The 14940-nt window shown below is 41.7% G+C and overlaps 1 protein-coding gene across 1 annotated transcript; it reads left to right on the forward strand.

Moving 5' to 3' along the window:
* Positions 1 to 144: 144 nt before the first annotated feature.
* abhd17b (abhydrolase domain containing 17B, depalmitoylase) lies at positions 145 to 14918 on the forward strand. Its single transcript, XM_079365719.1, has 4 exons — positions 145 to 768; positions 2283 to 2759; positions 11915 to 12094; positions 12494 to 14918. Exons 2-4 carry the CDS (start codon positions 2293 to 2295, stop codon positions 12711 to 12713), a joined length of 867 nt encoding a protein of 288 aa, XP_079221845.1. The 5' UTR covers positions 145 to 768; positions 2283 to 2292; the 3' UTR covers positions 12714 to 14918.
* Positions 14919 to 14940: the final 22 nt, after the last annotated feature.

Genomic DNA, 14940 nt, shown 5'->3' on the forward strand with positions numbered 1-14940 from the left:
CCCGTAATAGAATAGTGTTTCTGACAATGACGTCACCAAATGTACAGAAGTACCGCAATCACTGCTGATTGGACAGTTGTTATCAATAGTAGCCACCAATTAGTTGTTCTACACGTCAATCAAAAAATCTGATCCCACCCTCGGACAACCCAAAATATTTCCACTGTCCTTACGATTGGTTGGCTCGTTTTATCAACAGCTTTCCTATTGGTCAAAGAATCTGTCAATCAAATTCGTTGCTTCCTTACGAAGTGAGGAAACGAGCGGAGTGATTATTTTTTCTCATCGACAGTAGTGATGTTTCGGAGGCAGAAGTGATACTGCTGGGAGCTGTCTGAAGACCCAATAAGGAGGAGTGACCCGAAGTAACTTTATTTTAGATATTTATTCACTCATGACGCTGAAGAGCTGTTTGGACCTGAATGTGGTGAATTAATCGACCTCGTTATTATTCAGGACCACATGTTGTTAAATCCCAAAGGAGGAAACAGACAGCAGTTTCTGGTGTCTGTCTGGACCCCGGAGGACGAAGCTGCTAGCTTATAGTAACTCACAGCAGCTGTGGTGCCAAAGGGATATACACTCCTGAAGTGACAAGACGCCAAACAGAGGATAATCTGGCCGAGGATAACCTTGTCAATCTCCCGGCGTTCAGAAGAAGATATATTAATCAGCTTGTTTTGAAGAAAAACACTCCTGACTCCAGCGACGTTTCCCAATACTATTTCCTTAAAATAGAAAGAAAAACAAAAACACACCACCGTCCAGGTAATGTTGCAATCATATTTCTGATGTCTTAATAAGGAACAAGTCATGCAGTGTTGACAGCTAATTAACACATCACAGTTTGGTGTGAATTGTGTCCGATCAGTGGATATTAAATCTCCTCAAACCAGCCAAGAGTCGCTGTAATCTCGTTGAACACATTGCTGCCTCCGACACCATTTTACAGTAAATCGCTGCGAGGCTCCATTCTGTGTCCATGGCTGGAGATTATGGACTATTTTTGGGAAGATATGGGAAGCAAATAGTCTCCACTTTGTATGTTGTTGTAGCTATGCCTCGACTCTTGCAGGAGTAGCATTGCACGTGGAGATTATTCACCCTAAATTATCCAGCTATGTGTTGATGTGTGCTGCACACAGGTGATGGAATAGAAGGGAAGTCACCCTAGTGTGATCGAGATGCCACAAGTGATGTCCTGCTTTTAATCCGTGTATATGCAAGCTTCACGCTTTGAGACAATTTTCCCTATAAGAATGTGACAAAGTCAGTAATTCTACAAACAACACCATACTGATGTTGAATACTTGATGAAGAAAAAGGAAAATAAATTGGTAAGTAAAGTGCTTCATTTCTGGACACTTATAAAGAATAAACACATCTGCAGATCTGCTTAGGGCAGTTGAGATAATTCAGTGTAAAAATAAAAGTATTGTCAAGTAAGGCTCCCAGGATTTACTGCAAACCTATCTTCTTTCTTTCTTGTAGCTTCATGGGTCAAATAGGAGATCTGCATCATTGGGACAAGGCACTGTTTTAAAACAAAACAAAAAGAACAAACATTATTTTGGTTGGATGCTTTTCTGCTTTTAGAGAACCGCAGAGCTTGCAAAGGCTGCAGTACAATAAATGAGAAACGTGCAGGTGTGTCCTGGAGGGGATAAAAAGCTGTCAGAGACTGTTAGAGAACTACAGTTAGATATATCCCTTTGTTTAATCTGGAAGTCTCATTGAGATTACAGTGATGCACGTGAGACCCAGACAATAACTCCAAAACATCAATAAATGAATGTACAACACAGGCCTAGATCTACTTCATGCTATAAACAAGGGCATGTGATGTGTGGTTATCTGGAGTCACGTTACAGATCCCTGTTATCTCTGGTGCAGGACACTGCAATTCAAAAGCACCTGGAGTATCTAAAAGGTTGCCTGAGGAGGGGATCGAGGTGCAGAGAGAAAAGAAGAAAGCCTTTTAAGTCAGTCCTACCTGAGAGGATGTGGAGTCAAACAGGGTCAGAGCTATGTCCTTTTTTATAGGACTGGCTGAAGCAACCCATATACTCATGAGAAGGGACTTCGTGGTGCTCACATTCATGTGTTTTCCGTGTGATCAATCTGCAGGGGATGAAGTGGCAAATTGGTGTTTAAGTTCAGCCCAGAGGCTGTATTATCTGATCTCTCTCTTGTTCTAAGGTTTTAAAGTGCAGCTCTTGAATTTTTATTTTGAAGGGATGTGTTATTTTAAATCTGAACCATCTTCATTTCCCCTGTTGCAGGGTTGTTAGGATGAATCACTTATCCTTAAGCGAGCTATGTTGCCTGTTCTGCTGTCCACCGTGCCCCAGCAAGATTGCCTCCAAGCTGGCCTTCCTGCCCCCAGAGCCCACGTACAGCCTCATGTCTGACGACAGTGGCAGCCGGTGGACCCTGCACCTCTCAGAACGGGCAGACTGGCAATACTCGTCGCGTGAGAAGGACGCCATCGAGTGCTTCATGACGCGCACCGCAAGAGGGAACCGCATTGCCTGCATGTTTGTCCGCTGCTCGCCCAGCGCCCGCTACACTCTATTGTTCTCCCATGGAAACGCGGTGGACTTAGGTCAGATGAGCAGCTTCTACATCGGTCTGGGTTCGAGGATAAACTGCAATGTCTTCTCCTATGACTACTCGGGTTACGGGGCCAGTTCCGGGAAACCCTCAGAGAAGAATCTGTACGCTGATGTGGACGCTGCCTGGCAGGCGCTACGCTCACGGTAAGGAGGGATGATGATGATGATGATGATGATGATGATAATGATTGAGAGAGAACCTGTACTCTGTTGTCGGAACATCCTGCAGAGAGTGGAATCAGTCATTGGTGATGAACACACTGATGATGCCATCAGACCTTCAACTTTAGAGTTTTCCTCTTCTAGATTTACTGGAACGTTGTAAACACTGACAGCATGAATACCAGCTGTAAATTTAAGCCAAAATTGCAACGTAGATAAGGCTCGACAAAGACTGTGAGAGTGACGAGTTAAGCCCCTCAACTTTTAAGAGGGGGGATCAAAGTGGATAAACACTTGAAATGTGTATGGCATGGTTAACTAGGAATGCAGAAAACGCTCTCACAACCCACATCTTAAGGAGTTAGTGACATAACACAGATTGTAGAAACCGTTTTAGCCTTACTGATTCTTGCGATTCTTTTCTGTGTCGCAAGACTCAAACAAAGCTGCTACTCGCTGCTGTTTACTAAGAGACAACGCTAACCTTGATTGCATACATATTGGTTCATATCATTCTTTTTGACAGCTACGCCATTGTCGGGAGTGAGGACGTTGTGATTAGCAACAATGGCAACCTTTCTCGGCGCTTGTGAACTCGACGTCTACAGCTCACAGGAGGCTTGTAGATGGAGACTTCTGCAAAAAAAACAAACCAAAAAAAAGCTGATAACTTTAAAATCTGAAAAAAACTGGACTGATATTGACAAAATAAAAAAAGGTATCATCTTGAAGTGAGAGGTAAAGATGTAGCGTGTGTCCAGAAGGAGCTGGGTGGGTGTCGTCCTGATGAGTTTGAATGTGATAACATCATGGGTGGGTGATGGTGAAGATTGGCGTGGAAATGTTATGTGTGTGTGTGTATGTATATGTGTGTGTGTGTATGTGTGTGTGTGTGTTCTTGTAAGCAATAACAAGACGTGTCTTTTTCTGCTGGTCAGCCAACATATGAAGGTGTGAGTGGGTGTACTGCAGCATCGTGTTGCTCTACAGGCTTTGAAAAGGCTGATACTTATTGGCTAATGCTCAACTTCAGCTGTTTCTGAGTCAGACTTAATTATTTAGTGCATCTGGTCGCTAATCTGCAGAAATATTTTGTCACAGCTTTGTGATGTTAATGCAACAAGTAAGGAACCCTTTATGTCTCCTGTTTACGCTGCAGATGGTCCACAGGGATTTACTGTTGAAATTGTTTCTGTCCTTTATCACACATTTGATCTTGATAAACAGATTTACTTCTGTTACTGTAAATTAAATGAGTCCCTTCCCCCAAATTAAACCATCTGCTGAAGTCCACGTCCCTCACTGTCTTCCCTTTCTTTAACCCTCTCATCATTGCCTTCTGGAGATGTAAAACATGAATCACGAAACCGTGAAGAATCCATTCAAGAAGGTGTCGAAGTTCACGTCGCTACTCTTGGAAAATGAATCGCAATAACATGATGGGCGTCAGCAGCTGCAGAGCAAGATTTAGAAACTGAGGATGCGCGACCATCTTTTAAATCGGGAAGGTGTGAAATAATTTTTGTCTTCCCTAATACAGAAAATAAAAGAGGTTGGAAAACGATAGACAAGACAAAAACTGTGTTTGAATATTGCAAGAAGATAGGGGAACTACAAAAGTAGCAAAACCGACATGATGCAGCATTTCATCGACACCACAACAAGAAGCTCCATTCACCTCCCCCTTTTTGAGAGACAACAAAAGCCACACTGACAAGTTAGCAGCCCCTAAAGGAGCCTTTTTCAGTCATAGTTTGTCTACTGTCTCATTTAAATCTTGAGAATCGTATCATTAACTCAACATCGCGACCGTGAGTTTAGTGAACTGTTACGTCGCTATTGCCTTCTTATTGTCCTATTTTTCCCACCATGTCTCTTTGAGGAGTGGGGCAGCATCTGTACACTGTACTGTGCCCATCAGATACACAACATTAACATGTTTTTTAGATGTGTCTAAATAACTGTTAGGGCCTGATAATCATGCTTCCTTGTAGAACACTTTGTTTTTGTCGCATTTTAGAGGACGCGAGAAGAGAGCACAATTGAGAGGGACAATTTAGAAAATATAAACATGACATGACAACACTATTGTGCTCCGCCTGAGTTCACGGCAGACAAATTTAAAATGGTGCCAAAGAGCTTTTTCTTTTTTTTTTTTCCCAATACACAGTACCGATACAAAATTGCACAGGAGCTGGATATTCCTGATGGGTTCATTGGTTGATCTTCAAAATGTTCCCCCATGCCTAAATAATTGTTGCTCTTTCATAAGTGAGCACTTACCCGGACACATCTGCCAACACTTCACTTCTCTCCTGTTCATGTAGAGAATACATTTTGTGTAACATCACAGTCTAAGTAATTACACAATGAATCCTCCAAATGGACCAGAATAAACAACACAACACAAAGTGAAAATCAAGTCAATCTTTACCTTTAATCACATCTATATTAAAATGTCATTTTAGGATTTGGGAAATTATTTTAGTAACAATTTTCCCAAATGTTCCTTGTTCATGCATATAGTCAAGTATGGGGTAAACAGACAGAATAATGACGATGATTTGCAGCACTAGGAAAAAGTTCTTTGTGTGAACCAAAGAGTCCGGTCACTTCTTCTGACAGACTACAGGATGTGCAGGAGTCCAGTGTTTGTGTGTGAGTGAACTAATGTGTCCATCATATTGTTGTTTATGAGGACGAGGGAGGAAATAAGTTAATCTAGTAGGCCTCCTTGTTTTTGTAGACTTCCTGCTGGAAGACAAACAAACGACTCTGTGAGGAGAGAGACGACTCTGGCTCAGGAAAACTAAAAACGGTGTAAAAGAGGAGCCAGAGCAGTTTAAAGGGGACATAATTGTGAAAAATCCACTTTGACAGTGTTTTTGAACATTTATTTGGATAACCTGAATGTCTATCTACCTACAAAATTTGAAATAAATCCCTCCAGTCCTTTTGTTTGTGGTCTGCTTAAGTCTTACCACACAGAGAAAAATGCTCCGTTTCAAATTTATTCAGTGTGACATCACAAGTTGGATTGTGGTAAGAAAATCCCCTCCCCTCCCCTGGTATCTCCACCCATGGAGTCCACCTCCAGCCTCGAGCTAAACTTTTGCACTGGTCTGTCATTTTTATTTTCTCTTCAGGAGTGATGTCTATAAACTCGGGGGGGGAGGGGGGGGGGGGCTCATTGCATTTAAAGAGACACGCACACCAAAACGGAGCGTTCTGAGTCTTTCTGGGTCACAAACCTCCTCTGGGGCTTGATTTAGGTTGTTTTTTTTGACCGAAGCACAGCACAGATGTTTCATTTAGAACACAGGGGACAGTTTGAAAAGGTGGGAAAAAAAGTATATATATGTATAATATGTCCCCTTTAAATTTTCCACAAAGACTATAAAGTAGGAGAAGTCCTCGTGCATCAACGCTGGTGTGGGTGGACGGGCTTCATTCTGCAGTAAATGAAGCTGTTGGCACTGCAGAGATTGAGAAGTGCTGATGGATAAGGTTGTTCGAGCCACTGGCATGAAATGTTTCTATTTCCTCGCTACTGACTCTTCCTGATCTCTCCCAACACTCATTTTACATTCCACACATCCACCAGAGCATCCTGAGCTGTCTTGAGTCCTTAAAGGAGAAAGCTGGCGAGTTAAACAGGAAACTCCTGATCATAAAGCTGAAGCATAAAAGAAATGGGCTGCCGTGAAAAAGAACCTGCTTTTCTGGTGGTCAGACAAGTTGAAACCTTTCTGCCACTTGTGTTTACAATTCAGCACACTTTATCGCTACGAAGAGAAACCGATCACCGATGTTTCTGTTGAATGGAAAGGAAAATAAGCACAACAAATCACACGCGTCCTTTCACTTTTCTTTCTGAACACAGTGACAAACTACTTGTCAAACTACTACTACACTCAGACTTTCAGCTGATGTGTGTTTTTCTTTTCATGTTATTCCTTTATTTCCCCGGTCCTACTGGCTCATAATTGTCGGTACACAGAGGAATCTCCCACTCCCACACACGGCCGTGGCTGGTTGCAGTAAATTAGCTTTGAAATGTCCTTTTAATGTGATCGACGCACTCTCCAAATCATATCAAATTACACTTGGTGAAATGTGTCTGGGGCAGGCGGCGTAACAGCCTCTCTTCACACAAACCTGGAGCAAACCCTGCGGCGCTTGTTATGTAAGCTTGGGTATAAATGACCTAATGTCTTCTCTTCCTCATCTGCTTCTTGAACACTTTTCCTCACTGTCTACATGCATCACACTGAATCATCGTTTTAAATGGTGTCTTTTATTGCAGTACAGCGCACCTAGTTTCTGTTAGTTTAATCAGCAAAGTAACTCACGCTGTTATCTGTGAAGTGCAGATGAGGAGAAGGAATCCCTCCTCGTGTACCTCTGTTGATCTACAATGAATACTTTGTGCAAATAATCCCCTGTGACCAGCAAAACATTGTCTCATAAATTGAATTAGCTTGTTTTATCCTTGAATGGCAGCAGTCTAAATCCACATCGCCGCTGCCTCATTTGCCTACAGGCCAAAGAAAGTTTGACTACTCATCCAGATTGGCGATCAGCCTGCTAGTGTTACTGAAGCCTTCAGGGGTTGTTAGTTTTTTAGCTGTTGTTAATCAGCTGTTTGTTAAAGCAGGTTTCCTGCTATAACAAAGACCCTGCCTCACAGCCGTGAAAAACCCCTGAAAGATCAGGCGAGAGGCTTTCAGCGGCGTAATTAGATAACTCACTCGCGTACATGCTGTAGGTCCCGTGCTTTGTGGTCTCGTGATTTACAGTCCCTTACTACACTTCATGTCAAACATAGGTGCATTGAAAACAGTTTGAGGACTGTTTGTTTCTCTCTCCATGCATCGCTTCTTATGCATTCACACAGTTCTTGCATTGTATGTCTGTAGTTATTATCCTTACATTTAAACTTGAATGGTTGCCTTTAAGTCAAAGCCGCAGAGACAGAGTGAGGCAGTGAATGGTTTATAGAGTTTAGTTTTTGATGTTTAAAAAAAAAAAAAGTGTGTGAATGTTTGTTACAGTATACCGGAGGGAAATGATGCCGGACATGTCTTTTATAGTTGAGTTGATTATGAGGGAAAATAAACTGTATGTCTCTTTCATAACGTAATCTGAAAACTTGTGCGACATAGTAACAGTGAACACGCATTTAAAATGCCAAGCCATTATACATGATAACACTTTTAAAAGCCATGTTGCCAATTTGTCCAGACAATGAGAGTTAAAAACATATAATTGAAACATTCAGAATATTCATTCAACACAGACGGATAAGGCTTCACGCTTTCACTGCCGCAGCACTAATAAAACGATGGTGATATTACATTCTAAATAGGCTGTCAGGATTGATGATATATGCGACTTATTTAGCCATGCCTCATCCTTATGTTTAAGTTTATATTCTGGCCTTCGATCTGTTGGCTTCATCAGTTCAATAGACACTTCAGTTTCCTATAAATCTTGTGCTACAAGTTTCCTCCACAAAGAATGAAATGAGGACCGATGATCGAAGAGTTTAATGACTCGCTAATGAAACTGTAGGGACAAACCGATAATAGCTTGGAAGTCTACTGTACGACTGTGGGTGAGCCTAACGTCTTTGTTTTTACAGTCATCAAAGCTCAAAGGCCTCGTTTGTGCTTCCTTTCTGTATCTGATGGTTTGAGGGCAGTGTCGAATTCATAATGAACTTTGCGTGTGACAGAAGGAGGGTACATCCCAGCCTTTTGACCCTTCTCAACATGAATCAAGTCGACTGTGTTTATCACATCAAAGTGTCCTCTCTGCGTGGTCTCCTTTTTAAATCGGCTCTGTACAATCCCTCGTGCATGTCTCTCATGTTGGATCAGAAGACGACAGATTCAGCTCTCTCTTTCTCTTCTTCTTGTATTGTTTGTTTTTGGACTATTTGACATTTTGAACACAGCACATCACATTTCTTTTAGCCTGTTTTAGTTTTCTGTGTCAGCTGCTTGTGATCCAGTACTCTACAACTTCGCTTTCTCTCGAGTGTCGACACACTTGCGTCGGCTGCTTTTGTTCAACAGTCATATGACGGAGGGTAGCCACCTGTCACTCACTTTGCTATCAGGCTAACCACAACTGCATGGCAGGCAGATGACGCACACGCACACACTGTTCCTGTGTTTTCTTGTTTATCCACAGTGGATGAGCCACTCCCTTTACCTGAGCAGGGAGTGAACCAGCTGATTCAGTTATTATGAGTCACCATGGTTACACACACACACACACACCTACACACCTCACACCTACACACACACACAGCCTCCATTATCATAGAAAAGATTACAGAAGGTGTTTGAACTTTTTTCAAATGGACTTAATATACTGAGTTAATATAACCAAAGTGTGTGTGTGTGTGTCTGTGTGTCTGTGTGTGTGTGTCTGTGATGGAGGCGGGCCAGCAGTCAATCCCGTTTGTCTAATATTGAGTCGTAGCCTAGCAACTGATTTCCAATGAGATTTTAGACCAAGGTCTATCCGCATATTGGCCGATAAAATCAAAGACGGAAAATTCACTTCCTGACATGAAATTCTGACAAACGTGAACACAGAGGCGACCCCGTCATGTTTATTTCTCTTAAACTGAGAACCCATTGACTTATTTTTATTTTATTATAAATGTCTTTTCTGTTTGAGCCCCTAAAAGATGTCCACGTTGTATTTAACTGTTGTCTTTAACTTGAACAATCAAGTACGAGATGGAAGAAATCAAGTAAGAATCGGCTACATATAATATCAGATTATTGGAGCCCTTTGGTGGTGAATCCCCCTGCTGTACTACAGATGGTGCGCTAATCTGTTTCAAACGCCTGCACATATGTTCAGGATGTCCTAAAATATCTATTAGTCATTGTGAGTAATATGGGCTGAGAATAGTTTTACTCTTCAGGGGGCAAGAGGTGGGCGGCCAAGAGGGAGTGGGAGACAGAAGAAGGGGACGAGGGAGGATGTGATGCATAATAGATTGAATTTGTGTCAGGAGGCCAAATTGATGAAGGTTTTGGGGGAGGGGTGTAACCATGGAGCACGGCTGGCTATGGCTCGGTAAGGTCTATTTGAGCTGAAATGAAAAAGGAGTAAATTGTAGGCTGGTGTTGGCCGGTCTGGAGGGGGTCAGATCCGGGTTGTATTTAGACTGTCGAGGTGATGTCTAATCACGAGTGCAGCTGTGTTGATCTACGCCACAATTGTGCTCTTATTTGCATCCTTGATCCTGAATCTGTGAGCAAAAAAAAGCAACTCATCCAACAGAGTCAAGACAGCAGCTAACATGACCTTGTAGTGAGTGAAAGGTCGCAGGTTCAGGATACAAATTATCCATTGTTCCACCGTGTGTCCTTGAGCAAAACTCTGAGCTCACACTGTGTTTGGTGTTAAAGATGTCAGCTGAGCATGTCGAGTTAAGTCCAGGAAAACGCCTTGCTGTGTTTACTGTCATTTATTTATTTATTTTATGACTCGGGCTGTCAAATGGTTTCAATTCACCTTCCTGTTTGACTCGGCACAAGCACGTCCATGTGCTCAGTGTGTCTCGTGATTGGCCCGGAGTTTGTGGCCTGATGTGCCAGAGAACACAGAAGAGATAAACGGAAGATAATGATACGATAACGATAAGAGTATGATTAAGTTGATGTGATAAAAGGATTTTAAAGGAGTAAACAATCAGAATCCAACGAGGTCACTGTGGAGTAGCAGTTTTTAAAATGAGTCCGAAAACCCGGAAATGAGTTGGCGTTTGAGCACAAAGTCATTGTGGATTTTGAAAGGGGTTTGTGATTCTCATTGTGGCTTTTAGTCTTTTTTCCAGACACTTGGTGTGCAGTTTGTTTCACATTGTGTCCCCCTCTTGCTGTTCTTCAACTCCCTTAAGCCGCTACATTATGTCCAATAATCCATGATTTGTGTATCTTGTGATCCACCGACCTTGAGTTGAGGGTAACAGTCGAAACATCACACAACAGTTTGCTGTGGTCCTTTCACATGCTCGCCTGTGTTTCCACCCCTATTTATACTCTGTGGAGGCCGGCTGACGCCAGCAGAAAACAGGTCCTATATGTCTGCTCACGTTTGTGCGTTTCCAGTTTCTATCTGCACTTAACGTTGGAGCAGTAAGTCCTCATTACTTCAGGCGGTCTCTTTGTAAAGGTTGTGCTACACTGTGACAGCCCACAGTGTTGTCAGGCTTTACAGTCTGTGTGTTGTGTGTCTAAGGAGTGGAGTGGCAGAGGCTGAAATGTTAAGCCTGTAATATTAGCGCTCCCAGTTTTCATAATCGAGTAGCACCACTGTTCTTTTTTTTTTTTTTTTTTTTTCAGCAGCACAGACAGTGATGCTGTGTTCTCGACTTGGTTTCAGGTTGTCAGCTGACCGCTCGCTCGCTGGCGAGACTGGGTCACGTTTGAAATAATAAGCTGAGGAATGTCTTCGCTTTCATTTGCCTGTCTCTCCCCTCACCCCTGATCCAGTATCAGTGAGTCTTTTTGCTTGACTGGCTCTAATCCTCCCTCTTGAGCTCTGAATCACGAGTCTCCAGTGGTGGTCCTCCGTGTTCTACTGCTAAAGAAAAGCTGCGGAAAACCAGTGAACCTTCTCTGCTTCCCCGTGTTTGTGTGCTTGTTTTAGGAGGCCAGATAATCACTGAGTCACTGTGACGTGAAGTTTCAGCCGATAACAGAGTGTGAGTAAGTCTCTGTTAGCTCACAGGTGTATGTTTGCTTGTGGAGCAGCATGTGGGGAGAAAATGATGGCAGACTAATTGGCTGTGTGAGAGAAATCACTATGTGATGTCTAAAAGCAGGTATAACTATAAGAATCAGGATAACATCAAGATACTATTTTTACTACAAGACAAACAACTTTTTTACACTAATTAGACTATTCAAAATAAGCTAGATTTGCTTTTTTTTTTCCTTTTGCCAGCCAAGCTGCTTTTTCCTAATTAAAAGAAGGCCGAGTTGGACGCCAGCCAATGTTTGGCAGAGCATTTACCACAATGCATCTGGCTGCTGATAGTGTAAAAATCCTGTTCACCATCAGACAGCGAGTGTGTGATATTCAGATATTGTGTGTTCATCTTGCAGGTACGGCATAAGGCCAGAAAATGTGATCGTGTACGGTCAGAGCATCGGCACCGTGCCTTCAGTGGATCTGGCCTCTCGCTATGAGAGCGCTGCCGTCATCCTTCACTCCCCGCTTACCTCTGGCATGAGGGTGGCCTTTCCCGACACCAAGAAGACCTACTGCTTCGACGCCTTCCCAAAGTGAGTCCCCCCCCCCCTGTATGGACAGATGGTACACGAGGAAGACGGGTCATTTTAGAGTAGACACACAGACACCTTGCACAATGTGTCAGAACACCACAAATACAGTGCATGTGTAATTCAAAACAAAGGAGGGTGTGAATGGCTTTGTGTCAGGAAAACACACACACATACACACAGATTTTAAAATTTTAAATAGACTTAGAAATATAGATGTCAAAACAATTCAGGAAATATACACGACAGCTCCCTCTGGTGGTCAGTTTTTAAATTAGCTCTGCTTTAATTATCTGTGAATTTTTAACATCCTTTTTTTTTTTTTTTTTTTTTTTTTTTTTAATATAAAATTGTTCTTGTTTTGATTTATTATTATTTTTTTCTCCTCTTGTCACACCAAAGCATCGACAAGATTTCAAAGGTAACGTCTCCAGTGCTGGTGATCCATGGTACGGAGGACGAGGTCATCGACTTCTCTCACGGCCTGGCGCTGTATGAACGCTGTCAGCGCCCCGTGGAGCCGCTCTGGGTGGAGGGTGCTGGACACAACGACGTGGAGCTCTACGGACAGTACCTGGAGAGACTCAAACAGTTTGTCGCACATGAGCTGGTCAACTTGTAGAAAAAGCTGTAAGAAAAGGGCGGAGAGGAGAAAAGGCTGGTTTGAGGATGGAAAAAGGGGTGCAAATGTTTCCCTTTTTTTTGTGACGTCAAGCAGGTAAAGGTGGTGTTTGTCTGTGATTTTTGATGGCAGTCTTCGCTCATTATCGAGCACCTCTCCCCCTTGAAGGACCTCTGCTCCACATGATGCATCTGTGAACCTCCAACCGCCCATCTTTTTTTGCTTATCGTTTTCCTTTTCATCTTTTTGAAAATTGCACATCTTAAAAAATGTGTAAATGAAAGCGAAATAGGCATGTGTTTAGACGACATACCACATGTACAAGACAGTGTGTGAGAGTGCCTGTGTGTGTCATATTTTTGCTGCCTTTTAGCATAACATGGTCCATGGTTCTTATGAGACCTCTTAAGCTTCTATGGTGAACTGCCTGTCTACAAACTGGACTGGACCAGACTCCAACTGAACTCCAGCTGACTTTGAAGTCAGATTTGATCCTACACACTGCAGTCACCATGATTACTCTTTTTTTTGTCTGAGTACTGTTGATTCTATTTTTTTATATTATACATGATATTTGCACGTTTCAGCTGTCACTGAAGAACTGTACAAGATGAACTGACATGTTATCTAGCTGTGCCAGTGTTGCCAAATGTTTAGTATAATAATGAGACTGAGACACACAAAGATCTTTGTACTTTGTGGAAAAAACATCTCTCCAAAGCTCTGTTAGGAGTCTCCACTTATCTGTTTGTTTAGCATTGAAATATAACCATGAGATGTTACACTCTGCAAGATTAAACATGGAGCAGCTCGTGCCACTTCAAAGACTGGAGCTGAACGTCACTGACCAATAAGATGAGAGTATTTCATCACATTTTCAACAGCTAGCATTGAAGTTTACCTCAGTGTGTATTCCCTGTCACTAAGTTCAGTCAGTCATCTTGATGTTTTGCATTTAACTTTTAAGAAAATTAAAGGCAGGATTTTGTGGACAAAATATCCAACTCTTCTTTAAAAGTAACAGATATCCTTATCATATATTACCTATTCCAAACCAAGTGTTGGCTATAGTTTATTTGTCTTCAGTTTTGAAGATATTAAGTCCATAGTTATTATTATAGATTGCATTTATGTAACTAAATCTTTTTATTATACAGATTAGAACTACCGTGACAGCAGCCAATGCTCTGTGCTCTGATGATGAAACCACTAACACAGTACCAACCAGGACAGCTGTTATGGTCATCACTGATGTCAATTAGTTTTCAGTTCAGGAAGACAGAAACAAATGAATATGTTTAGTGCATTTGAGATGGAAAATGAATTTACTTTAATCTGGGTTACACTCAAATGAACTGAGCTGTAATAATGTGTTAAGTCACAGTGGCACAGGGTTAAAGGAGTCATTTCAGACGTTTCTGTTTTTGTCTTAACTTTATTTTTTTGTCTGCATGGTATTTCTGGGTTCATTGTTTGACCTTTAATTCTGGGTAAGGCAAAATAAAAAAAATAAAATGAAAAAATAAGCCTGCCTGTGACTCCTTTAAGGCACTGGCAGAGTCCTGAGAAGTGAATGTCAAAGTGCTACTGCATGCCACTAAAGGCTGATATATGGCCCATGTAACAAGTCCAGAAGTGTAAAAGGAATCTCAATGAATTATTTTCTTACGGGTATGTCTAATACCTGCATTACTCTTGAGCCTGTTTTAACAAAAGGGGTCAAATACTGTTGGTAATGAACCAATAAGCCTATGGGTGCTACTGTAAACCCTCGGGTGTGATTACTCACAGGTTGAAAGTCAGTTAAATCCAGAGCAGGATTGGTAACCGTGGGGTGATCTGTTGTAATGAAAACTTTTTTTTTTTTTTTTCCCCCACAAATCATGTCTTATAAAGACGATGTTTCTTTATTTCATTTTCACTTTGTAAAAAATATTTGTACTGGACATGTCATTTTTATTTCTATTTTGTTACAATCTGTCAACTGTAGATCTTTTTACTTCTCTTAACTCCTGATAGACCACTATCAGACTACTTTAGGCCGACATTTAGGCTTTTAAGGTTGACTTTGTAACACGTCACTTTGACTAATGTCATCTCTAATTTGACTTTTGTATAACATATTTCATTTAAGATATCTAAATGTAATAATAATATAGTAACTCTAACATGGATAGAGAAAATAAAACTATCTGAGAATATCAACTCAATGTGTGACTGAACTGTT

This window comes from Symphodus melops, assembly GCF_947650265.1.
Source record: "Symphodus melops genome assembly, chromosome: 1".
Classification (NCBI taxonomy): Eukaryota; Metazoa; Chordata; class Actinopteri; order Labriformes; family Labridae; genus Symphodus; species Symphodus melops.

Coding starts and splice junctions, on each gene's coding strand:
- abhd17b (XM_079365719.1), top strand. CDS start 2,293: ATGAATCACTTATCCTTAAGCGAGCTATGTTGCCTGTTCTGCTGTCCA. Junction 2,760..11,914: donor TGGCAGGCGCTACGCTCACG/GTAAGGAGGGAT, acceptor TTCATCTTGCAG/GTACGGCATAAGGCCAGAAA. Junction 12,095..12,493: donor TGCTTCGACGCCTTCCCAAA/GTGAGTCCCCCC, acceptor GTCACACCAAAG/CATCGACAAGATTTCAAAGG.